The sequence below is a fragment of the Nyctereutes procyonoides genome, unplaced genomic scaffold, assembly GCF_905146905.1.
Source record: "Nyctereutes procyonoides isolate TBG_1078 unplaced genomic scaffold, NYPRO_anot_genome, whole genome shotgun sequence".
NCBI lineage: Eukaryota > Metazoa > Chordata > Mammalia > Carnivora > Canidae > Nyctereutes > Nyctereutes procyonoides.
In genome coordinates this window covers 37,865,423-37,890,961 of record NW_026575052.1, presented here as the reverse complement: position 1 = coordinate 37,890,961, position 25,539 = coordinate 37,865,423, and the positions used below count along the sequence as shown (strand labels likewise).

The window sequence follows — 25,539 nt, the reverse complement described above, 5'->3', positions numbered from 1 at the left end:
TAGTCACAGATGCTATGGATGACGTATTGCAGTTCTACCCCATATTTTTATTGCATATGTGTTACACTGTGGCTAAATTGTATCCTAGGCAAGGAATACAAATATCGCTGTAATACTATTTCTTGGGGGGGGGGATATTTTAGTTCCAAAATAACGGATTCATTATGAAATTTTCTTACCTGGATGCCTTCCAAAGTTAGGGATTTTTCTATTTGGGTAGTGATATATTTTAAGTCAAATTCTTAGTGGTTGACAGGTGAAAGGTACACAAAGAAAAAATCATTTTTTCTGAATTTTCAAAAGGACAGACTGAGGGGCACCTGGATGGCACAGTTGGTTAAGCATCTGACTCTTGGCTTCAGCTCAGGTTATGCTCTCAGGGTGGTAGGGCTCCAAGCTCAGCGCCGAATCTGCTTAGGACTCTCTCCCCCGCTCTGGCCCTCCCCACACCATGCTTGCTCACACACTCTCTCTCAAATAAATAAATAAATCTTTAAAAAAAAAAAAAACAGGCAGACTGAGTTATCTTTACCACATTGGTTTTATTCATTCATTCGTTTATTCATTTATTGGCCTGTTTAATGTGGCTGCTCAAGGCCTGGGCAGAGTGAGGAGTGTCCTGGAATTGGGCAGGCAGGTAAGGTGGGTGGTTTGTAGGCCCACACCTGAATCCTGGAGAGGATGTCGAGCAGGGGCTGGCCCAGGTACACCAAGGAGGGTACCAGAAGGGTGGCCAGGCAGGCAGACCCATCAGAGGCAGGCCAGCCTTTGAAAAGGTATCTAAACCAGGTGGTAAGTACTCAGGTCAAAGCCTAGCTCAGGGAGGCAGGGTTGGGGCTACCTGGGGGCTCTAAGAGCCTAGGGACTAGCATCACTAAGGGCCTCCTCGAGCTGCTGGAACTCAAGGTATGCCTGCCAGATGGACTCAAGCAGCTCCTGGAGGTGGGCGTTATTCTCCAGGTAGTCCAGACAGGAGCTGACCTGGTCCAACGTGGAGTTCTGCTTCTCCAAAGCCATCATGCTTGTGTTCTGCACCCATCTTCACCGTCATGCCTAGGTCCCCTTGGGGCCCAACATTGCTGGCTCAGGGCATCTCCAATGCCGCCTGACAATAGAATGCCGCGATAGTCAAACTGAGAGCTAGTGCCCTCATGTTGATTTTTTAAAAACTAGTATAAGCTTCCTAGGGTATAAATAAATGTGTACCTGTCTTTTCTCACTTTTGAAGTTACTGAGGCTTCTGCAACATTATGAAGAGAAGGGATTTAAGTCCAAATAAAAATTTATTTTATTAATAATGGAACATGGTTTATCTTTGATTCCTAGCTATTTAAATTTAGATTTGACTTTATAAGACAGTTACAAATTGCAGTTAATCTGTTTATTCATTAGTGAATAAAGTGCATATACAGAGGCAAATTGATTCATTCCACAGATAGATATTGAGCATCTATTGCATACTAGGCATCGTTTTAGTCACTGAGTGTGGGAGAAAGAGGGGAGAAGGGAGGTAAAGGACAGTCAAAAACCCATTCCCTTACAGACAGCAAAATATAAATGCATTTGCCCTCTGCTGTAGCGATCTAACTTCTAGAAATCTACTCAAAATTATCTGGTGAAATAAGTAATTTATCATAATTCACAGGGCTATTTGTAATAGCAGTAATGAATATGGCATATCGAAAGGGTAGAAGGATTCCACTGTCTGTTAATAAGCCATAATATGGGGCAGCCCAGGTGGCTCAGTGGTTTAGCGCCACCTTTAGCCCGAGGTGTGATCCTGGAGACCAGGAATCGAGTCCCACTTCGGGCTCCCTGCATGGAGCCTGCTTCTCTCTCTGCCTGTGTCTCTGCCCCTCTCTCTCTCTTTCTCTCTCTGTGTCTGTCATGAATAAATAAAAATAAAATCTTAAAAATAATAATAATAATAAGCCATAATATGCCGCTCAATGGAGGTAGTCTGCTTAGCACATTCTCTGTAGCTGGGAAGCAAATCTCGTCTTGAAGTGGGAACTGGTTAGGGTATCTCCAAAGCTGCCATGGGCAAGTTCGGGTTTTGTCCTAAGGACACATTCAAGTGTTGTTAGCAGGAAGTGACCTGAAAGGTCAGTGGTTGCTCTGGACACTGAATCCTAGAGGACCAAGGACACCAGTTAGGAGACAGTGATCTAGGCAAGAAATGCTTTTGGTAAGGGATGTGGAGAGCCACATCTGCATGGTTCAAGATACACTTTGGAGGAAGAATTGATAAGATGTAGGGCTGGGTGGAGGTAAGAGGCAAGGGGAGCATAGGAATAGTTATACTAAACGTGCACAACCGTATAAGGGAGGCCAATTCAGCTGCTGCTGGCTGATGTGCACGCTACTTCCCAGCACAAGGACCTCCCAGTAGCCTCCTCATCCTCTCCAGATCCTGCCCACTGGTGTGCATTCGGTATGTCATGGAGGCTACTTGGAGAGCATGGGCTACCACCTAGGTAGCTGGCTTCCTCTCTAGGTACATGTGCAGTGCGGTGGTGTGTCCTTGGGGCTCGTCTTGTCTTAGCATATGAAGAAAGGGAAACAGGATGAGGCCCAACTGAAGCGAAGCAAAGCAAAGCTGCAGGAGCTCAAGGCAACACCTTGGTCAGGCAGCACTATCCTGAGGCCAGCGGTATGCGGAGCCGGGTGTGGGGCTTGCTGAGAACTGTAGGGCAGTAATGAGTGTGGAAGGAATGTGGTGGAAGCAGGTGCTTCTGCCTTAAGTCTAGGCTAATTGTGTGACCCTGAGCTGGCCCTCTGAGCCTCATTGGTCTTGGAGGTGCTTAAGTTAAAATGTCCAAGTTAAAATATCAGTTAGATAGTTGGATAGCATATAATTCTGGAACTTGGAAAGCAGTCAGATCAAAAAGTATAAATTTGAGGGCAGCCCCGGTGGCCCAGTGGTTTAGCGCCTGCCTTCGGCCCAGGGCATGATCCTGGAGACCTGGAATAGAGTCCCACGTCGGATTCCCTGCATGGAGCCTGCTTCTCCCTCTGCCTCTCTCTCTTTCTGTGTCTCTCATGAATAAATAAATAAAATCTTTTTTAAAAAAAGTATAAATTTGAGATTTTTCAGCATATATAGACAGTGTTTAAACTCGTAAGATTGGAAATGCTTACTTAGGCAAAGAGTATATAGAAAAAGGGGAGGACCTCAAAGAGAGTCCTGAAGCACTTCAGTTATTTGGAGGTTCAGCTGAGAAGAAGGAACTGACAGTTTGATGCATAGTATTTGGGTCTGTTATAGACATCTCAAATTCAGTGTGTCTCCAAAAGAATTCTTCTTCCCTGTTTCCTCCCATGGTTCATAGCGTTACCCATCATCACTCCAACTTTTACAGTTGCCAAAATCATTTTTTCTTAATGTGGTATAAACACATAAGTCTCCTGCTAATGGTTGCCAGATTTTGCAAATAAAAATACAGAGCACCTAGTTAAATTCAAGTTTCACACAAACAATGGATAATTATAAGGGTAAGTATATACCATACAATATAGAAGAACCACGTATACAAAACAATTATTTGTTTATTTGAAATCCAAATTAACTAAGCATTCTTCTCTTTTATACGGAAACCCTACTCTTGCTTCACAGTCAAAATATTTCACCATGGCTTTCAGGATAAAAGCTTAATGTCCTAACATTGCATTGTAAGATTTAGCACGTCCTCACCCCTGCAAGTCCTCACCTCTTCCCAGCATGCCTCTTCTCTTCTCAGTTCTCTCTTGTCAAGACTCAGTCCTCACCCCCTCAGGGAAGTCATTTCTGTTGTTAAGACTTAGACTTCACTCCCTCGGGGAAGTCATTTCTGACCCCCTCCTGCCCACTCCGTGGACAATAATAGAAACGCCAGCTTTTCTCCTGCAGTCTCAAAACATTCTTTGCTTAATATTATCTCAGAATCTGTCATCTTGTAATTTGATTAATTTTTTAACCTGTCTTCCTGAGATTGTGAGTTCCTGGAGTTTAGGCGAAAGGCTGTGTCTTCTCACTGTGTGGGCTCTCAGTATCTAAATGAACCAGTGAATGAGCAAATGAGAAAGTAGAAAAGAGCCCTATAAGCAGCAGCCCTATAAGCAGCAGCCGCAGAAGTCATCATTGGTGTTCACGGAGCTCTTCCCTGCCTTGACTCCTGGATAAGTCTGCGTCGCAGCAGGAACCTCCTTTGTTTGTTTTCCCCTCAACCCCCAAGGAAGCTCCTAGACTGGAAGCCAGGTTTTGTTCTCTGAATCCCCAGACCCCTGAATTGGAGGTGCTTGTGTAAATTCATTCAATGAAAGAAAGAATGAAAAATGCATGAATGAATGAGTATGCAGGGCCACAAGTTTATTGTTCCTTGCATCAAAGGATAGGGGCCTCTGCATTAGGACCTGGGAAGGTAACCTCCCTCCATGACCACAACAAGTTTGATTGTTCCTCCCAGCTCCTTTCTGTCCCTCCCTCAACCTACAGCAGCTGGCATGTAACAGCTCTTTAAGTGTTAGCAGTCATTCACAGATGGAGCCTCCTTCTTCCTCCAGGGCTCCAGCCTCTGCCCTTTCTTTCCCACTCTAGGAGCCCAGGCCTGAAAAGACACAGGGACCTGACATCGCTTCTCTCCCACGGATAATGGGCTTCCCCACTTCTCCCACAAGGGAGCAAGGTTTTCTTTGTCTCCCACCAGGGCAGTGCAATTAAATAGGACTAAAGTTAAATGACTCTAATTATTTTTTTATTAATGTTTAACTGCCATATTTCTTTTTCAATTAAGTAATTGTATCTTTATGCTCAAAGGTCTTTTTTTTTCATATAGATGGAAGTTCATTTATTTTATTAAAAGAAATACCACCTGCAAAACTGTTAATGACTTGAGCTCTGTGATTAGTTCATTTTAGTAACATTTTGAGATGTAATAATTAATCTGGCTCAAGTTCAAAGACAGAAAACTCAATGCCAGAAATTCCTAGCCAGCAAGGAATATAAACAAATCTTAACAATTGTCCCCTCAAATAACAAAAATCATTGAGATCAACTTCTTGCAATTATAAATGTTTTTTAAAAATGCAGGGGAGAGGTTCAAGAAAGCATGTCAAAACAACAAAATTCAGTCTGCATTTTCATGATTGTAATTGATCAAAGTCTGTTTGCAATAGATTCGAATGTGAATAAATTAAATGTGACATTGATTTGGCAGAGGCACACTAGTGATTGGCAAGAGTACATAGCAAGAGCAGCTTCTACTGCCGGAGAACTTGCTTGCTCGTTGTCTCATTCTAATAGATTTCTTAGCAACCTGGTGCTGTTTTGCTAACCTAAGCATTGTCATTTATTTACCCTTTTGGTTTCTTATCCCATCCAGCCAAGATTGAGTTCGTTTTTGATTACAGTCTAGCAGGCATTGCCTTGGATCTGAACACAGAGTACCTTTTGGTGACCTATGCACCTCCCTGCTTTTCCTCCGCTCTCTTTCATATATTGAAAAAAGGTGATCTATTAATTTTATTTCATCCTGACAGTTCAACTTATCCAACTAGAAAATATAGTTTAAAGCAACAATTTGGCAACATTTTAAGCTTAAGCATTGCTATAGTTATTTGTTAGGCCTAGAATCATTTTTTGGTATGTTACAAAAATGACAACGTAAAAAGCATATCCGACTTAGAACATTTTGAAATAGTTGTACACCAAATTCCCATTATAGCAATGTTGATTGTGGGGTGGGGGGTCGGGGTATATTCTGGAAGGCTACTTTCTGGATGAGACAGTTGTATAGTAACCAAATGTGTATGATTTGGGGACCTGGAACATGCTTTCTGCCAAATTTTCACTTACAATGTATTTACTAAATCTTTTGTATTCTTCAGAGAATGTTTTTTCTTTTCTTTTCTTTCTTTTTTTTTTTTTTTGAGAATGTTTTTTCTTAAATTGACCAAAGGCAGTATGCTCATTCTTTAAAACTTTTAATATTCATTAAAATAAAAAATAGTATGTATAGTTTAAATTATGGAAAGAAATTCATGGAGCTATCAAAGTCAAATGTATTTATAATAAATATAGCACAAATGTGGCAAAAGGTGAAAAAATGTATGAAGTGGGGAAATGTACTTAGTAATTTAATTATTTTAGAAAATTGATCTTTAAGACCAAAACTTTCATTGTATCTTTATCTTATATGCACTTTGAAAAGCATATATCTAGATCCAGTAGTTATTAAAGTTAGATTTACATTAAGCTTTTGCCACAAATATGTTGCTAATTTATAATTTCAAATTAAAACTTGTAAAGACTTCAGTGTCTTTCTTTTTCATATGTAGTATAACTTGATCATTATGAAATGGCCATGGTTTTATTCCCACAGACTTTCAAAAAAAATCTACTGACATGGCCAATTTTATCATTATGCATAAGACTGACTCCTACATCTTTGCTTGCTCTTGAATTTAATAAACTTTCTAACAGTAAAGAACTGTTTAATTTTCTTCAAACCATATTTAGATTTTATCTTGAGATGTGTTTTGTACTTGTTTGAACATAGTTATATATGGTGTACTTGGAATTCACAAGTACTTAAAACCAAAAGGAGACCATTTATAAATGCTAAACTCCAAAGAAGCATGGAACCAGAACATCAAAGAAGCATTGGGTTGTAATATATATGTACATGTGTATCGTGCCTGCCTTTTTTCCTAGCTGGATTCATAGCACTTTTAAAACAATCATTATAATTCCCTAATAAAGGACATACCATTAGCTCCGTTCCATTTCCAGATCCATTTATATGAAAATTATCAAATAATTTTATCATGGAATTTCATGTTTAACATGCATGTCACACCATCATCATCATATATATGTATATAAGAGAGTACTACTGAAATACTCCTTGATAGAAGAATTCTCATTTGAAATAGGGTTAGGGGATTAGGACCTTGAATTATATTGTGAAACCATCATTTGCTTTTATTTATACATATGGCACTACAAAGAAATTTAAAAGTACTAGCGAGGGGCAGCTTGGTGGCTCAGTCAGTTAAGCATCTGCCTTTGGCTCAGGTCATGATCCCAGCAGGAGCCCTGCTTCTCTCTCCCTCTGCTCCCTCTGCCTGCCACTCCCCCTGCTTGTGCTCTCTCTCACTTTCTCTCTCAAATAGGTTACTAAAATCTTTAAAAAAATACTCGTGGCATTTTATGTATCTTAAATTAGTAATAATGAGTAATTTGTATTTACCTTGTTTACTAGATATATGTGTAAAAACATGATACTTCCAAGATGTTTTTGTATATGCTTAGATCTGTATCCAAATATTCAATTCTACTTAATAAAATAGACTCCAAATTGTTCATTCCCATATATCTGGTCCATGCGTGGCCCCAGAGATGCAGAATGCAGTGGATACCTGAAAAATCTTGAGTAACCTTTTAAAAAAAATTTTTTTAAAGATTTTATATATTCATGAGAGGCAGAGGGGGGGGGTTGGGGAGAGATACAGGCAGAGAGAGAAGCAAGCTCCATGCAGGGAGCCCAATGCGGGACTCTATCCCCGGACTCCAGGATCACACCCTGAATCAAAGACAGACGCTCAACTGTGAGCCACCCAAGCGTCCCCTGAATAACCTTTTTTGACTCACTTAGATGTTTCTCAGCCCTTCTCACCCCAGTACTTGTTGAGTAAACTTTCTTGCAGCCAGGATAACTTCGTCAAGAGCACTTGTAGGCAGCTCTCTCCCTTCTCTCGGATACTAGAACTGAGTTCCAAGGTTCAAGTTTACATTGCCTCGGTTTCTGTAATCTCTTCTGTAATCTCTTCTGCCTCATTACACAGATGTCTAGTCCTATCCTGCCATTTGTTTTACCTCTTCTTTTTATATTTCCGGTATTCAGTCTGTTACCCAGCACCTCCCACAGGTATAACTTATATTAGAGCTGATTTCTACACCATCTTGAAAAATTCCTGTATTCTAGAATTTGCATGAGGGACCATATGATTCGAGTGGGATTATATCATGGCTAAAGTCTACAAATGTACTATAAGTCAACAAGTTAGAAGATTGCATTTTCAGGGTTCCTGGGTGGCTCAGTCAGTTGAGCATCTGCCTGCAGCTCAGGTCATGATCTCAGGGTCCTGGGATTAAGCCCTGCATCGGGCTCTCTGCTTACTGGGGAGCCTGCTTCTCCTTCTTCCTCTCCCGGTCCCTCTGTTCTTCCTTTCAAATAAATTAATAAAATATTAAAAAAAAAGAAGAAGATTGTATTTTCAAGCTTTTTATCTGTATCTTATTAATCTAAAAAACCTTTGTCTTTTCGCATTACACTTAGTTTGCAACACTGAGTAGAGTACTGCAGCACCAAAAGGGCTCTTAAGCAGAGTTCAGCCAAGAAGTGGCCCTGGAAGGGGCTTGAGCTACACCTTTTGAGGCTTGAGTTCACACTGTCAAATTAATGAATTATATACAATAAATAACCATTAACTTGACTGTGCTAAAAACAGGGGTGAGCTTTTTAAAGGCATCCAGAACTTTTCCTTTTTTTAAAAAAAAAAAAAGTCTTCACTGTAATCCTTCACAAACAATGGTCATGTATAATATGACACAGAAAATACATAAATTCAAACATTTAATACATAGTACTTTTTACAACTGAATTTGTCTTTTTTCCCAGTGTCAAGGCTCCATAAAAAAAGTCTAAGCTAATTTGCTCCAACTGAACACTCTGCTGCCTGTTGAAATGAGGGAGATTGTCACAGAATAGTCATTCATTAACAGTATATTTAGGGAAAGTTCTGAAATAACAGATTTTGCTATAGCTCACGCTTTCTCTGTTTTGAGTATGGTTTCTTTCTCTTCTTGCTTGAGCTTTAGTTAAAAATGATATCCTTCAGTACTTCACTCCCAGGGACTCTTGGATGTGACCTTCTTAGAATGGCATTGACCTCACGCATGACTGTCAGCTTCACTGGGCTCAGCCTCAGATGGAGAAAGACCATTGTTAGGACGCCTGGGTGGCTCCCTTGAGCATCTGCCTTTGGCTCAGGGCAAGATCCCAGAGTCCCAGGATGGAGTCCCACATCAGGCTCTTTATCAGGAGCCTGCTTCTCCCTCTGCCTGTGTCTCTGCCTCTCTCTGTGTGTCTCTCATGAATAAGTAAATAAACTCTTTATTTAAAAAAAAAAAAAAGAGGGATCCCTGGGTGGCGCAGTGGTTTGGCGCCTGCCTTTGGCTCAGGGCGCGATCCTGGAGACCCGGGATCGAGTCCCACGTCGGGCTCCCGGTGCATGGAGCCTGCTTCTCCCTCTGCCTGTGTCTCTGCCTCTCTCTCTGTGTGTGTGTGTGTGACTATCATAAATAAATAAAAAATAAAAATAAAAAAAAAGAGAGAGAGATTTTTATAGGTAGAGGTAGAAGCAGGCTCCCTGCAGAGAGCCCGATGCAGGACTCAATCCTAGAACTCCAGGATCACGCCCTGAGCCAAATGCAGATGTTCAACCACTGAGCCACCTAGGGATCCCAAATAAAATCTTTAAAAAAAAAAAAAAAAAAAAAGACCGTTGCTGACATTGCTGCTTCAAATGTCAGGCCAGGGAAGCCAGGACAATGGCATAGGACATGGAAGGCTTGGTGGGCTGAGGCTCTGTGTTGGATAGGAGTAGGGAGGGAGGGAGGCACTGTCTGACTCCCAGCTAGTGCTATTAATTTGAGGGCTGCATATAATCCCAACAGTCCCCTTGCTTTCAGGCTATACTTGTCATCAAAATAACTGATATCTTTGCAAACCTTAAGAAGTCCTTTTGGTGGGGATACAATCATGATAAGCCTCAAAATCCATAGCAGTAGTTTCCATAGACAGTATGATGATACTCATGTGCTCAAGGGACGTACAGTGAGTGACATAAAGTTCCAGAGCATCAGGCACATAACAGAGTGCCTGCAAATCTAGCATTTTCCATGCAGTGATGTCCTCCATTCTCATCCTTCTGTCACTAGCCCTTCCGTTATGTAGATTAAAGTTTTCATCTTGTATCATTTTCTTTCAGCCTGAAGTACTTTCTTTAATGTTTCCTGTAATAGGGGTTTGTGATAAATGCAAACTTTCTTTGCCTGAAAAATGTTATTATGCCTTCATTTTTGAAGGATATTTTCACTTCATATAGGATTTTACATTAGCAGTTTTTCTTTTTCAGCACATTAAAGCCAACACATTGTTTTTATACCTTGCATTCTTTCTGATGACAACTCAAAATAGTATGTATTTTTGTCTCTTTTATAAATAAATCTTTTTTTCTGCAGCTGATTTTAAGATTTTTCTCTTTACCATTAGCTTTTAGCAATTTGGTTTTATGTACTTTGGTTTTGTACTTCTCCTGCTTAGAGGTTTTTGTTTTTAGTTTCTTAAATATATAGATTTATGTTTATTTGAAATATTTCTACTCATTATTTCCTCCCCTCCCTGTCTGTTCTCTGTGACTCCATTTACATGTTAGACTGCTTGATATTGTCCCACAGTTTACCAAGGTTCTAGTACAGTTTTTAAGCTTTTTTTTCTCTCTCTTGCATCAGTTAAGATGGTTTCCATTGCCTTGTTTTCAGATTCATTGTTTTTTCTTCTGCAGTGTCTAATTGCCATTAGGCAAATCCATTATAGTTTTCACTTCATATGATATTTTTTACCTCTGTAAGTTTCCATTTGGCTCTTTTCATTTTGTCTTTGAACATATCTATAGTAGCTGTGATAAAGTCCTTATATTTACCACATAATTATGAAGTAATTTCGTCATTTCTATCATGTTTGGGTCTATTTCTGTTGGCTGGGTTTGGATCACACTTTCCTTGATTTCTTGATTGGATGATGAACATTGAAATAGTATATTGCTTACTGTCTGGGTTTTGTTGTCCTCCTTTTAAAAATGTTGAGTTTTGTTCAGAGTACATGAAATTACACATTAATCAAACTTTTGGAGGCTAACTTTTAAGTTTTCTTAGGGCAGATCTAGCAGTGGTATCCAATAGGAGTTTTCTGCAGTGATGGGAATGTTTTACATCTACTCTTTCCAATGTGATAACCACTAGTCACATTTAACTCCTATAAACACTTGAAATGTTTCTAGTGCAGTTGAGGAACTGAGTTTTTAATTTATTCTAATTAATTTAAAATGTGTGGCTAGTGGCTACTATATTGGACAATGCATGTCTAGAGTTACATCTACTCTTATGCCAGTTTATCCTTACTCCTAAAGAGTGATCTTTCTGAAGTATTTATACTGAATGCCTTGTGTATTTGGCGAGGCATCTCTGGCTGACTAGAACTTGAATGTCTTGTAGCTTCATGCACGCTCCAGCAGTTGTTCAGTCTAGAGCTCCTTGGTAGTTATTCCTGGCCCTGTAGCATCTCACCCTAGCGACATAAGCTTAATACTCAGTTGAATACTCAAGTGGTCCCCTAAGCAGATTTCTGGGACTTTTTTTTCTGCATATTCTGGTATCCTGCCCCACAAATTCTAGCTTCCTCAGCCTTGGTAACCAATGTCTCTATCTCTTTAGCACAACTTCTGCTTGTGTTCCCCCACCCTATGCAGCAGCCCATATTATGCCTCCAGGCAGAAAGCTGAGGTAATACAGGGCTCATTTCATTTGTTTCCCTTCTCTCAAGAATCACAGTGCTGCACTACTTACTATTTAATACCTGAAACGTTTAGTATTTTTTGTCCAGCTTTCTAGTTGTTTATGGCAGAAAGACTAGTGTAGTGCCAGTTACTCCATCTTGGTCTCAAGCCAGTAGATTTATTTTACTAACACCTCTATTCTCAATCAAGTGGCAGTGGGTGCTGCTTTATTGAAGGCTATAGCACATTAAAATATTGAAGATTTTTCAGTCCAGCAAAATCACAAACTTTGTCTTTATTCTTCATTAGAGTAGCCATTGATATGGGGATTCTGCTATTTACAAGGTTTTTACAACAAATAGTATTCAATGTTTGTCATAAAATAGTTAAAATTATAATTACTTAAACAGTGTAAGTACTGAAGAAACTATTTCTACTCTGAAGTAAGAAAGAAGGATGGATATGAATTTGGTATGTTTGTTTTTTAATGAAATAGAATAAATAATCCACCTGTTTATCCATTATTTAAAGTCCACTATTTAAATATTCACCTGTACTCTCTTCTATTGTCTTACCACTGCCCAGCAGCTAGTTCTTTCCCAGTCCTCAAAACAGCCTGTGGAAGAAGACAGCACTGTTTCCTCCACGTTACACAAGGAAATTGAGATACAGAGAGGTTCAGCAACTCTGACAGGGTCACAGAGCTGGTGCATGTCCAAACTGGGATTTGTATGCAGATAGTCCTGCTTCAGAGCCCATGGTTTTAATCACAGAATTTCAGAAGCCCTAACAATGTGAACAGTATACATATGAGTATTTGAGGTATAAATATTCATACATACACAGTCACATTATTCCCATTTTCAGATAAACTGAGCTTGAAAAAAACTTAAGAGACCTTCTTGGTATCACAGCTAGTAAGAGGTAGTTTGGCATTAAAACTATGTCTGGGGGATCCCTGGGTGGCTCAGTGATTTAACACCTGCCTTTGTCCCAGGGGCGTGATCCTGGAGTCCCGGGATTGAGTCCCACATCAGGCTCCCTGCATGGAGCCTGCTTCTCCCTCTGCCTGTGTCTCTGCCTCTCTCTCTCTCTCTGTCTCTCATGAATAAATAAAATCTTACAAAAAAAAAAAAAAACTGTGTTTGAGTCAAGGAAATATGTGGATGATCATCACAGTGCCATTTTTTTAAATGAAAATGTGTCACTTTAGGGGCAGCCCCAGTGGCGCAGCAGTTTAGTGCCGCCTGTGGCCTGGGGTGTGATCCTGGAGACCCGGGATCGAGTCCCACATCAGGCTCCCTGCATGGAGCCTGCTTCTTCCTCTGCCTGTGTTTCTGCCCCTCTCCTCTGTGTCTTTCATGAATAAATAAATAAAATCTTTAAAAAAAAGAAAGAAAGAAAATGTGTCATTTTGGAAATAACAGTAGGGGTATTCACTCAGTAAATTGTGGTACAATGCTAAATCATACAACCTTCTTTTTTTTATGTTGAATATTTTCAGGGAGAAAAGCAGCATATGAAAGGATATTTATTTTAAACATAAACATTTTATATGAAGGAAGGCCCACTTGCTCTTAGTTTATTTCTACACATTGAAACAAACATACTAGTTTTATTGATGAACGTACTAAGACTGAAGGTGGTGGCTTTCAAAGGAAATGAAAGGAAAAATTCTTATTTTATGGTAATTTCTACTGTAAAATAGGCTTTGTTACAAAATGACTTAACTCTCCAGATTCATGTTTTTTCCATCTAACTTTCATCTTATCTATTCTAAATATTTACAAAACTAGATTTCCTTTCATACATGATTTATGTTCTGTTTAATTTTTCTGGAGGCTGTTAGGAGGGGTCTGGTAACAGTTTAAAAGAAAAGACAAGGGAAATTCTTTCCTAGGTAAAATGATAATCTCCATGTTTTTCAACTCTTGAAATTTTTAATCAGTCTTCATGTTAGAATAATTAACATATTCAGAAGATTGAGTTTTTCATTTGCCTAAATGGCTGTTGTAAGAAAGAAACTGATTTGGCAGAGTGATGGTGAATAAAGAGAACTTATGCAAAGACAGAACAAAAGAAAGAACAGCTCTCTGCCCTCACCTGTCTTTGATGCAGCAGCTAAAGGTTTACACCAGCTGTAAGACTGCAGAAGAGCTGAGGTAAATAAAGCAGGAATGGGAGCTTCAGGGGATGTGATGTGACTGATCCCCTGACACCAACACCAAACAAGGTGCATACCAACTTCTCAGTAGCATCTTGCTACCTGGGGTGGTTTACCACTGCAAGTTCAACTGAGTTCCGTAGCTTTCATTCTGCTCCAGGGCTTCCATGAAGACACAGGAGGGCATAGAGGGTATTGAAGAGTATAGGGATATGGAAAACGTATTTTTTTCTACTTCCACTGTTTCCTGTATCGTATTGACAAAGATTTCCTTTGTGACACATGGTCACTTCACCTGACAACTCTACAGGGTGCCTAAAAGCCTCACTAGTCTCACCCTCGCTCATAATAGCTGGCCTTGAACCCAGTTACTGTGGTTATTAAACTATTCATGGGGAATTGGTCTGTTGTAGAAATCACATGAATATTTATAGTCTTTCCCAAACATGTTTGCTTTGAAGGGGAAGTTGCACTAGATGGGCCCTTCTTTTTTATTTATTTATTTTTTTTAAAATTTTTATTTATTTATGATAGTCACACACAGGGAGAGAGAGAGAGAGAGAGGTAGAGACACAGGCAGAAGGAGAAGCAGGCTCCATGCACCGGGAGCCCGACGTGGGATTCAATCCCGGGTCTCCAGGATCGCGCCCTGGGCAAAGACAGGCGCCAAACCACTGCGCCACCCAGGGATCCCTAGATGGGCCCTTCTTTGTGCTTAAAACTAATTCCATTAACACTCTGTGCCCCCCAAAAACTTTTTAAGTAAAAACCATTCAAATCAAATGTAATTTTAATTATCAGTGTTTACCTTTTAAGGGCTAATACTACTTGAAATCCACTTTAGAAACAGGAAGGTTGCATCATACATTTAGATACCCAGAGGTTGCTTTTAAGGGTCGTTTTTTTAGTGTTGATCTTAAAACACGTGACTTGGAAGAACTTGTTCTTGTCAGTGTTGTCCAATATTAGTTACATTAACATTCAACTTTTTTAATAATATAAATGATATGTATATTAAGGAAAAATTTAAAAATACAAGCAAAAAGTATTTAAAAATATTACCTGCTTGAAAGTAAGAGGAAGAAGGGATCAATAAAGATAAAAGATGTAATGACTTTATTTCATGTTTTTAAGGTGCACATCTTTTCAAATTTTAACATCACTGAAATGAGGATGTGTGGAGTTTGCCTTTTGTAGTGGTCTGTGTAACAGTGTGTAACAGTGATGCTTCTTACATCTTAAATTCGATGTTTCCACTGTAATCAGTGAAATAAAGTAATTTGGAGTATAGATCCTTATGGGTTGAATAGCAATTCTGAGGGACAGAACTTCATTGCACAAATAGCTTGTACTAATCTGAGGAAGCATTTCCAAAAGCAAAGTGCCTCTGCCACTGGCGCCCAGGGCATGCTGAACGGATTCCCTCCTCATCCTCCTCCTCACTGCCACACCCATGACTCCAGGAGAGAAAGGGACGTAGATGGGACTTGGTTCTGGTGCTATAGGGGGTGGCAGCAGCATCCATGCTTTCATTCCCACAGAAAATTAGACTGGTGGGAGCAGCTTGCTGAGGCCCTCAACCCTTCACTTCCTCTCTAGTACCACTGATGATCAATTTCGAGCCAAAAAATAGCTAAGCTTAGGAAATCTTTGACAGAGTGACTTATGCTCTTGTGTAATGTTTCATGTTAAGTAGTTTGTTTCATTTCTTGGGTAATTGAATAGTTTTGCTTTGTGGTCCTTCACGTCTTACTACAGTATTGACAGCAGAGCTGTTTAATTCAAATTATAATGGTACAGTATCAGATAACTTTTTTAAGCTTGTCCTGTGCATATCTATGTTTTATTTTAATTGAAAGCAAGTATCATGTGTATATATATATATATATTTATATATATATTTATTAGTTATTTTACTTTCACAAAACCTATAGAGTTTGGGTTTAATCTAACTCAAATTTAGTAATGTCTTCCATTTGTATATACATGCAGGAAATATTAAAGAATGAAAAAAAAAGAGAAGAAATTAAAATTAAAAGTCAACATCTTTATGAAGAAGAAAAGCTCCTTAGCAAAGAGAGCAAGGAAGAACTCTTGGCTCAACCAGTTCAAACTCAGATCAAAGGGCATGCCTCGGCTCCATACTTTGGAAAGGAAGAACCTTCCGTGGCTCCCACCAGCACTGGTAAAATCTTTCAACCGGGATCCTGGATGCCACAAGGCAGCAAGAACCCAAATCAATGAATGCGCTGTGGTAGTATTTCATTTGTGTAACTTTTTTTAACAATAAAAGAAGTAAAAATTACTTTGTTATTTTCTGAATATACAGTAATTCTCAGTTCCATTAAGCTTTTTTTTTTTTTAAGATTTTATTATTTATTTATTCATGAGAGACACAGAGTAGAGAGAGAGACGCAGGCAGAGGGAGCAGCAGGCTCCATGCAGGGAGCCTGATGTGAGACTCTGATCCAGGGTCTCCAAGATCACACCCTAGGCTGAAGGCGGCGCTAAACCGCTGAGCCACCCGGGCTACCCAAGAATTCATTTTTAGTATGCATAAGAAATGTGAGGTTATGAACTATATATAGAAGCCTATTTTTTAAAGATTTTTAAGTAATCTACACCAAACATGGAGTTCAAACTTACAACTGAGATCGAGTCGCACACTCTACCAACTGAGCCAGCCAGGCACCCCAAAACCCAACTTCTTTTAGGTATAACTCCTTCATTTGCTTTAGTCATCATCCTATTTATGAATTTGCTTAGGTTTTCCCTTTTAGGATTCCTCCCTTGTGAAGTATCTTATAGCTTTATGCGCTCAGTACATTTTGAATCCTTATGATCATTTAGGAACTCCAATGTATATCATGAAAGAAGATAATGGTAATTAGTGCTGTCTCCTAAAGTACCCGGTGAAGAGAAAAATGAGAAGACTGCCATTTCTGGAGAAGCATTCTGTTAAGATTCTGAAGGATTAATAAGCATGAACTTGGATTAATACATGTGGAGGTGAAGAAAATGTAGTTGATAAATCAAAAAAAGCCACAAAAGCCTGGAGTTTGAAAAGAGAAATTAGGACCAATAGAAGATAATCATCACAAAGTCTGAAGGGACAGTAAAGAGAAATGGTATGTTAACTGGAGTTCCCTAAGATAAAAAATTATTTTGAGAGAGGCACCTGGGTGGCTCAGTTAAGCATCCGACTCCTGATTTCGACTCCTGTGCTCAGGTCATGATCTCAGGTCTGTGAAATTGGGCTCCATGCTGGGTGTGAAGCATGCTTGGAATTCTCTCTGCCCCTCCCCCCCCCAAAAAAAAGAAAAACAATATTTTGGGAAAATGAAATATAGGCGAGGGCTCTCACCAATTCCACTGACAATGGGGATTCCAGTGACTTGTATATTTAAGAAAAACATAAGACGGGTGATGTTAAAACACTCATTATTATACTAAAGTATTTTTGAAGGGTCATATGTTTTCTGAAGTACACAACTAAGTTTTTGTTGCTAATACATACTGCTCACAGTGTTATGGCATTATAATAGGTGCTCAATAAATATTTATGGAGTGATTCAAATTTTAATGCTCTATAGGAAATCCTTGGTTCTTTTTTTTTTTTTTAAGACCTTTTTTATTTATTCATGAGATACAGAGGGAGGCAGAGACACAGAGGGGACACAGGCTCCCTGCAGGAAGCCCAGTGCGGGACTCACTCATGCCCTGAGCAGAAACCAGATGCTCAACCACTGAGCCAGGCATCCCAGTTACATGTTTTAATACTGAATTCTTAAAAACACATAGGTTAACATTTTTACTTAATAGAAGGTAAAAATTTTAATTGCTTAAGAAATAAATTACAGAAAAATACAACTTTGTAAAACATAATATTAAAACAAATAATCAAACGTTATTTCCATAACATACTTATTGAATGACAAAAAAAAAGACCCTTGGTGAAAATACTATCATTCCAGCACCTGTTAATATGAGGTTAACCGTTGAGTCTCTGTATCATTACAGAATATTACATTTTACCATACAGGCAAAAAAAGGAACTAGCCACTAGGCAATAGAAAAAGAGGTAAAATTGATAAAATAGTGCAATTGATTATAAGTTAAGATTTCTTGAGTCTTGGTTTATGAGAAAAAATACAAATGTTCTAACATGCTAAAATATTTCTACTGCTATTAGATTAAATGAAATCTATACATATCTTTTTATAAATGTTTGCCTTATAGTCTATAAATATCTTAACATGACAATTTACATTTTTAATTTGTTTTCCTTTTAAAATACTTGTTTTATTAACTACAGAGAATAAACCGATGGCTACCAGAGCGGGAGGAGGATGGGAGGATAGGTGAAATCAGTGATGGAGATTATAGGGACACTTGTGATGAGGACTGGATGTCGTATTGAAGTGCTGAATCACTAAATTTACACCTGAAACTAATGTTACACTGTATGTTCACTAACTGGAATTTAAGTAAAAACTTAAAAAATAAATACTAAGTAGATGAGGCATAAAAAATAAAATTAAAATAGCTGTTTTACATAACCAGAAAAGAAAATCTTAACCAGAAGTCTTAACCAGAAGTCTTAACCAGAAGTCCTTGTGGGAGAATACCTGAAATAAGATTATGATACTGGCCCACCATTATTAGTAGAGCATACACTTTTTTCAAAAAAGATTTTATTTTTAAGTAATCTCTATACCCACCGTGGGGCTCAAACTTACAACTCTGAGATCAAGAGTTGTACACTCTAGCCAGATGCCCCTAGAGCATGAAGTTTTAAAGTGATTTCAAGGGGTGCCTGGGTGGCTCAGTTGGTTAAAGTATCTGCCTTCGGCTCAGGCCATGATCCCAGGGACCTGGGGGTTGAGCCCCAGGTCAAGCTCCCCCCTCGGCAGGAAGCCTGCTTTTCCCTCTCTCTCTGCTGCTCCCCCTGCTTGTGCTCTAATAAATAAATAAAATCTTTTTTTAAAAAGTGATTTCAAGAAGTGAAAATGACATTTCTAGTAATTCATCCACACTCCTTTCCTCAAGACTAACATTTTTTGGATGACTGGTGGCACTGTTCGGTGGTACGGGAACAGAGTTAAATTAAATGTCCTACATAAAAATGAACTATAACCTTGCCCTAATTCAATTTACCTTTCTAAGCAATCTTTTTTATATTTGGCTTTTATGCCAGACACATGCCAAACACAATTAAAGTATCAAAGTACTAGTTTGTCCACCATATGTCATATCTTAAATAGTTATATTTTGGACAGTTACAAGTTTTTTTAAAAATGAAAAGGTCTTGGGATGCCTTGGTGGCTCAGTGGTTGAGTGTGTCTGCCTTTAGCGCAGGGCATGGTCGAGGTCCTGGGATCCAGTCCTGCATCAGGCTTCCTGGGAAGAGCCTGCTTTTCCCTCTGCCTATGTCTCTGCCTCTCCCTCTGTGTCTTTCATGAATAAATAAATTTTAAAAAATTTTTAAATGAAAATGTCTTTATTTTTTCAAGACAGACTTTAAACCTAAGCAAAGGTTTTTTTTAATTCCAAAAATAAAAATGTTCATTTCAAAGTAATTAAAGTATCATATATACCTTAAGTACTTTCTCAGAGGTAAACTGTTCTTGATTTCCCATGCCTGTGCTATACATGCATGTAGCAGATTTGACTGCTCAAGTACAGAAAATGTGTTGGCTATTGGGTTTAATTCTATAAATCTAGCCTATTAGCTATGCCTTGGATATATGAAGTTGAAAATCAACAAAAATGGAGGAAAAAATTTTTCCCATTATGTTATTCTTTTCCATTCCTACTTTTACTGATTTCTATCATTTAATCAGCCTGAACAAATACCATTATATTTTTAATGCTATCTCATTAACCACACTATTTAAAATGTGATCTGATCTCACCAAACAAAAAATAAAATACAAAAACAAAAATAAAATAAATGTAACTGGAATTTACATAGAACAGGCTTTCTCAAACGGTGTCTATGTTCTTTGGGGGAAAAACCAGAAGTGAGAAGAGTCTGTAATAATTAAATACAGTTAAAAGACTCCAAGAAATCACATAGGAATAATCCCGTGTTTTTTATATTTCCCAAACTTGTGGTATTTGAACATGGAATCTATTTTAATACATTTGAGAAGTACATACATATACATACGTATATATTTCAGATATAAAGTAAATCAGAGTTATGTTATAACCAATTGCAAACATAAAAACAATCATTAACAGGACACAGATTACCTCTAACATAATACCAGATGAGGTGTAAAGTGCCCCTTACCCCTTTCCTTTACATTATGTGTAAGCAAAGAAGGAATGAGTCAGGAGCTGTTGATTATAATTTATCTCAACATTGGTTTTCAAGCTCACAGCTTGGAAAGCTTACTTTGCTTACTATAACCTCAAGAAATAAAAGTTAAAAATGCTATACTAAAAAGTGTATCTGATGTAGCAATACCATGCTGAAGTTTATCACATGGATAGTATGGATCAAATTTTGACACACAAACCTTTTTTTCTTTTTTGGGTAAAATCTCTATTATAGGCAGCCTGTGTTGTTCCCAAAACCAGCCATAAAAAGCTAATTGATGGGCAGCTTGGGTGGCTCAGTGGCTTAGGGCCGCCTTCAGCCCAGGGCGTGATCCTGGGGACCCGGGATCGAGTCCGGCATCAGGCTCCCTGCATGGAGCCTGCTTCTCCCTCTGCCTGTCTCTATCTCTCTGTCTCTCTCTCTTGCCCCCCCTGTGTCTCTAATAAATAAAATCTTTAAATAAAAAAAGGTAATTGATTATATCCTCAAAACTTCAGAAGCAACATAAAAAGGCAATTTTTAAAAGAGATTTTATGCCTTATTAGGCATAATAAGAATGATATTCTTTCATCAATAGTATTATTTGTTGCAGAGAAAAGACTGATTTTTCTGAAGAATCTCAACCCTCACAATACTCTTATTTTGCATTCCCCATTTCCCCCACATAAACACAAACATAAAGACATACATATTATAAAATCTGTTGATCTCACATATATAAAAAGGCTCCATAGATGCTGGGAAAAAACTAAAGCTGAAGAAACTGCCTATGTCAAACAAATTCAAAATTGGCATGTGTTAAGACTCGAAAAGAAATTATAGAAAAACAGATTTCAATACAAGAAATCAATGAAAGCACAGCTTTAGTAGATAATTGACAAATTTTACATGTATCTTAGCCTAATTTTTCTTAAACTGTGCTCTGCAGACCCAGGAGGACTAGGAGATACACAGAAGCAGTTTAAGTTTTAATTTCAACAGTAATTTCAACTATTAAAACCTCAGTGACAATAAAGATATCCTAAATCACTTAAGTAACCTAACAAAACACTGAATTATTTAAGTGCCTGAGACCAGTCTATAAGCATTCGCCTGAGTCCTTAGGTTTTCATAGTTGAGAAACATTGCCCTGAACTTTTACAAGTAGGCTTGTAGCTATAAATAAATTCAGAACCCTTTGAAAAGTCTAACTTCTGTTACATATCTAACTTTATTAACCCTCCCTTTAAAAAAAAAACAAAAACAAAAAACCCATGACCTCTTTATAAAAAAGTATCAGATTTATTTCAATATCTAGTTTCATTTTTAAATTAAAGCTGGTGGACAATTTTTTGTAATTTAAAATTCATTATCAGAGGTGAGGAAAATGTTAATAAGCTATTAGATACTGACAGTTTACAAAATTATTGGACTCTGCATTTATAAAAGCCATGTTTAATAGTAAAAAGTTCCAGTTATGCTACTTAATTGAAGGGAGTATCTTTTTAGCTCTTTATTTCTCATTTTAACACATTCTCATTTTGACATAATTTATCTTTTTCACCCAATTACTACTATGAGGAACAAAATTTTTCCAAATGTTAAACCTTTACCACTTATGAAATAGGACTTAACTATTACTTTTTCAGAATTCCTTAAAAGAAGTCTGAAAATTTAATTTTCACCATGAACCTGCTTGATCAGAAAGTACAGAACATCACTACTAAATTAAAATGAAGAATGGAATAAAAACACACAAGTGGCATCTACATAATGAGCAAATTATATAGTAAGACATATTAACTACACATTTCTACACAGCACAGTAAAGATTAAACTGCTTCCAAGGTACCACAAGGTTTGGCTTTTTTACTGCAAGCTTTAAATCAAAGTGTTATTCTACTCAACAAGACAGCTCTACGAAAATGGCAGTACAAAAATTCTTCTATCTGGTAGGTGGTAATTCTACATAGCCAATAAAAGAATTCTTTATAAAATGAGATTTTTAAAAAATGCAAAATGTCTGATGGTTATCTCAAAGGCTAAAATGAGAAAATGCAGAACACAAAGAGTCATTGGTTAATATGTGGCTTTGAGAAAGCCAGAAATGATTCTATTCCAGGAAGTAGGCAATAATGATAAAAGATGTAATTAATATATGCCTTTTAAGCCAAAGCGCACTTTTCACCTCAGGACAGTTTTGACTATTACATCCTCAATTCCCTTCGCCCAGAACAGAACCCTGTTCTAAGCCATTATTTGAATAGAGTTCATAATGTATAGTCATTCTTCACCACTGGATATTTTCATTTCAGAACATAAGCTGCCAAATGGCAAATGACTAAGTCAATTATAAAGAATTTATAGCATAATAAATGCCAATTTACAGTAACTGTCATCAGACTTCTACACCAAAACCTAAAAGTTGCTGCAGTAGAGGTGACAACTAACATGATTCTTCCATGAATTCGGACTTTGTTTACAACAAATTATAGCCATAAAAACCAGAAAAGAAACCTCTGTGGGTCCTTCCAATGCTGCATAATTTTCAAAATGATTTTCCTCTGGTTATACAGCCTGTTCATTCCTTCAATCCTTTTTTAGTCGTTTAGCTTTTGCAATATTTTCTTGACGTTTTTGTTTCTTCTTTTGCTCCTTTTCCCTGGCCTCAATCATCTTGGCCAATTTCCAGGACAGTACTGCACTTGCTAGAAACAATGGAGTAAGGGCCAAGATAACCGTTGTAAGGAAGCCATACGGGTCCTTTGCAGCCCATTCCACAACATACTCAGCCCAAGCCTTTATATCAAACATCTTTGTGGCCGTCTTCAGAAAAGGGAAGAGGGGGGCAACAAGAAAAAAGACTATATGGTTAATCAAATTTTGAAAAAATTACATCATACACTCAGTTAACTCGGAATTCTGTTGTAACTCATTAGGTTTTTGTTTTGAAAAACCATCCATTAGTACTATTTTAATACAGACTGTTATCTCCAGTTAAGAAAAATAATTCAAGTAGGGTAACACTTAAAAGTGTAAAGGTATAGAAGATAAAAAGTAAAGACCCTGTGGAATCTGTGTTCAGAAACAGCCAATTTTCTTTAGCAACAGACTTTTTAAAAAAAGTCCTGAGTCTTAAGCGCTCCTTCCAGGAAACAGCTGAATCCTGTTTGGTATTTTTTGACACAGGCTTAGTATTAATTAAGTACTAATTAACAAAAATATGATTCACCAAATTTGGTGTTTGAAAAGGACAAGCCACAGAATACATGAAAAGGTTGAGAGAAAGGAAGGTAATGAATGCATGGCTGTTTCCAGGGATGAAAAGGAGAGATGGTATGGGAGGCACGATTAATATCCACATTCGTGTGCAGAGACATAAGCAAAAAAAGGACATGATATCTTATGCCCTCTTTCCTCTCTAAAGATTCCTACTTGAGGACATAATTGAATAAATGAAAAAATTACTCATAACAGGTGCCAAGCATTTTGTTCCACTCTGAGTTGGTATGGGACGGCCATCTGGTAAATACGGATGGTGTGGATCTGAGTGACATTTTCTATTTTGCCCCAGAGGCTGATTTTCAACCTTTCCTGTTTGGGTCAACCTCTATTCAAAGGTGAAAATTAAGAATACTTGGGTAGGAATGGGTGTACATACATGCACAATTTTGGCTGGGATATAAAAAGCCATCTACCTTATGCTTGTGTAGTTCTTTCCAACTTTGTCCTGGGATTACTGGTGAGCCAATTACAGTGTCAGATGACTCTTGCTTGTCTGTCGTCTTTAGTTCTACCATACACTTGTGAGAGAAAGTTTAAATTCTGTATTGAAAACAGGTAAGAGGGGAAAAAGTCAACTTTTAGGATAATTGTGAAAATGTCAGACAGACTATTTTGAAATCCTACCTGTGCAACCTATAAATGACATGTAAAATTGCCTAGCACACTATACACATTAGTACCTATTCTTTCCTAAATTTTTTTTAGGTTTTATTTATTTATTCACCAGAGACACAGAGAGAGAAAGAGAGAGGCAGAGGCACAGGCAGAGGGAGCAGCAGGCTCCATGCAGGGAGCCCGACATGGGACTCGATCCCGGGTCTCCAGGATCAAGCCCTGGGCTGAATGCAGACACCCAACCTCTGAGGCACCCAGGGGTCCCCTCTTCCTAATTTGAAGAAAGAAACCATGACAACTGCAAATGCCCTCTAAGAAAATCCTAATTACTGGTATAATTACGACTATTTTACTAAATTACTTCAAAATAAAACTATGAGGCTCACTGACATATAAAGAGAAAAATGAGTTCACTGATAAGTTACAGCATATCCATTCCCAGGTTTTGAACTTTTTTTTTTTTTTTTGGTCACTCTACTACACAATTCGTGTTCTTCACAGAAACCAAAGGAAAATACACAACATCACGCACAATCCCTTCACCTCCAAAAAAGTACCACAGGGGCAGCCGGGGTGGCTCAGCGGTTTGGCGCCGCCTTCGGCCCAGGGCGTGACCCTGGAGACCCAGGATCGAGTCCCACATCGGGTTCCCTGCCTGGAGCCTGCTTCCCCCTCAGCCTGTGTCTCTAATCGCGCGCGCGCTCTCTCTCTCTCTCTCTCTCTCTCTCTCTCTCTCTCTCTCTCTCTCTCTCTCTCATGTGCCACAGGCTTTACCATCCCTCCACCGGTCGCTTCATACTCTCAAACGTTCAAGTGCCGGTAGGACCCTGTTAACGGGCCTGGCCTCCGCCCCCTGCCTTGGATTCTCGGGCCCACACGGAGGTCCATCTGTTGGTTCACAACTTCTCCAGCACGGTCACGAACTAAGGCAAAATTCAGTGACAATCGAAGAAACTTTGAGAAGAAAAAAAAGAAAAGAAAAAAGAGTAACGCGGAAGTGAAGCGCCGGGCTCGTGGCAAAGTTCTAGCCACTAAGACAGAAAAGCCACGGCCCACAGGCCGCCACGGCTCCCGGGCGCTTGCACGCGACCCAAACCCGCGAGGCCCGCGCCTCGGAGAAGTCAGTCTTACTCTTCTCCCCCCGTGAGGGGTCGAGCCCGGGCTTCACGTCCGCCCGGCCCCGCGCGGCCCTGACGGTGCGTGGCCGCCGTCAGCACGTCGCGTCCGTCCTCGGTGTGGTCCTTTCTCCCTCTAGTTCCCTCACCCCATCCGGCCGCCCGCCCCAGGGGGCCACGTTCGCTCGCCCGGCGGCCTCGGCGGGAATCGGAGAGCGGGCGGGTCCCGGGCAGCCGGGCGTGGTCCCGCCGCAGCTCGGGCCTCCTCGGGGCGCGCGAGCGGGCCCGGCACCCCCCTCACGGCCGCGACCGCGGGCTCAGACCCCCGACTCCCAACTCACCTCCAGGCCGGAAGCAGGAAGGCGGAAGCCGCGGCTGGCGCGTCCCGCCCCCTGGCCGGCCCCAGCCCGCAGGGGGCCCGAGGAAGTCGAGGGGCCAGTTTCCGGCGGCGCCAT

At 39.2% G+C, this 25,539-nt stretch overlaps 2 protein-coding genes across 8 annotated transcripts in view; one reads left to right on the top strand and one right to left on the bottom strand.

Moving 5' to 3' along the window:
- The window catches only part of NDUFAF2 (NADH:ubiquinone oxidoreductase complex assembly factor 2), a 150,599-nt gene extending 134,532 nt beyond the window's left edge, over window positions 1-16,067 (top strand). Inside the window, exon 4 of the mRNA XM_055332117.1 lies at window positions 15,755-16,067. Within this exon, the coding sequence (XP_055188092.1) occupies window positions 15,755-16,006 (252 nt within the window). The 3' untranslated portion in view covers window positions 16,007-16,067. The remainder of the gene's footprint in view (window positions 1-15,754) is intronic.
- Window positions 16,068-19,824: 3,757 nt separating this feature from the next.
- On the bottom strand, window positions 19,825-25,539 carry SMIM15 (small integral membrane protein 15). 7 transcript variants are annotated; one of them, XM_055332124.1, is made up of 3 exons: window positions 25,426-25,475; window positions 23,768-23,894; window positions 19,825-22,895 (listed from the first exon to the last, which is right to left on the bottom strand). In XM_055332124.1, the coding sequence occupies exons 2-3, from the start codon at window positions 23,867-23,869 to the stop codon at window positions 22,659-22,661; spliced, it is 339 nt and encodes a 112-aa protein (XP_055188099.1). In that variant the 5' UTR covers window positions 23,870-23,894; window positions 25,426-25,475; the 3' UTR covers window positions 19,825-22,658. The 7 variants fall into 7 exon arrangements, with proteins under 7 accessions (XP_055188099.1, XP_055188097.1, XP_055188096.1 ...); XM_055332122.1 differs by lacking the exon at window positions 25,426-25,475 and adding an exon at window positions 25,234-25,415; XM_055332121.1 differs by lacking the exon at window positions 25,426-25,475 and adding an exon at window positions 25,101-25,227.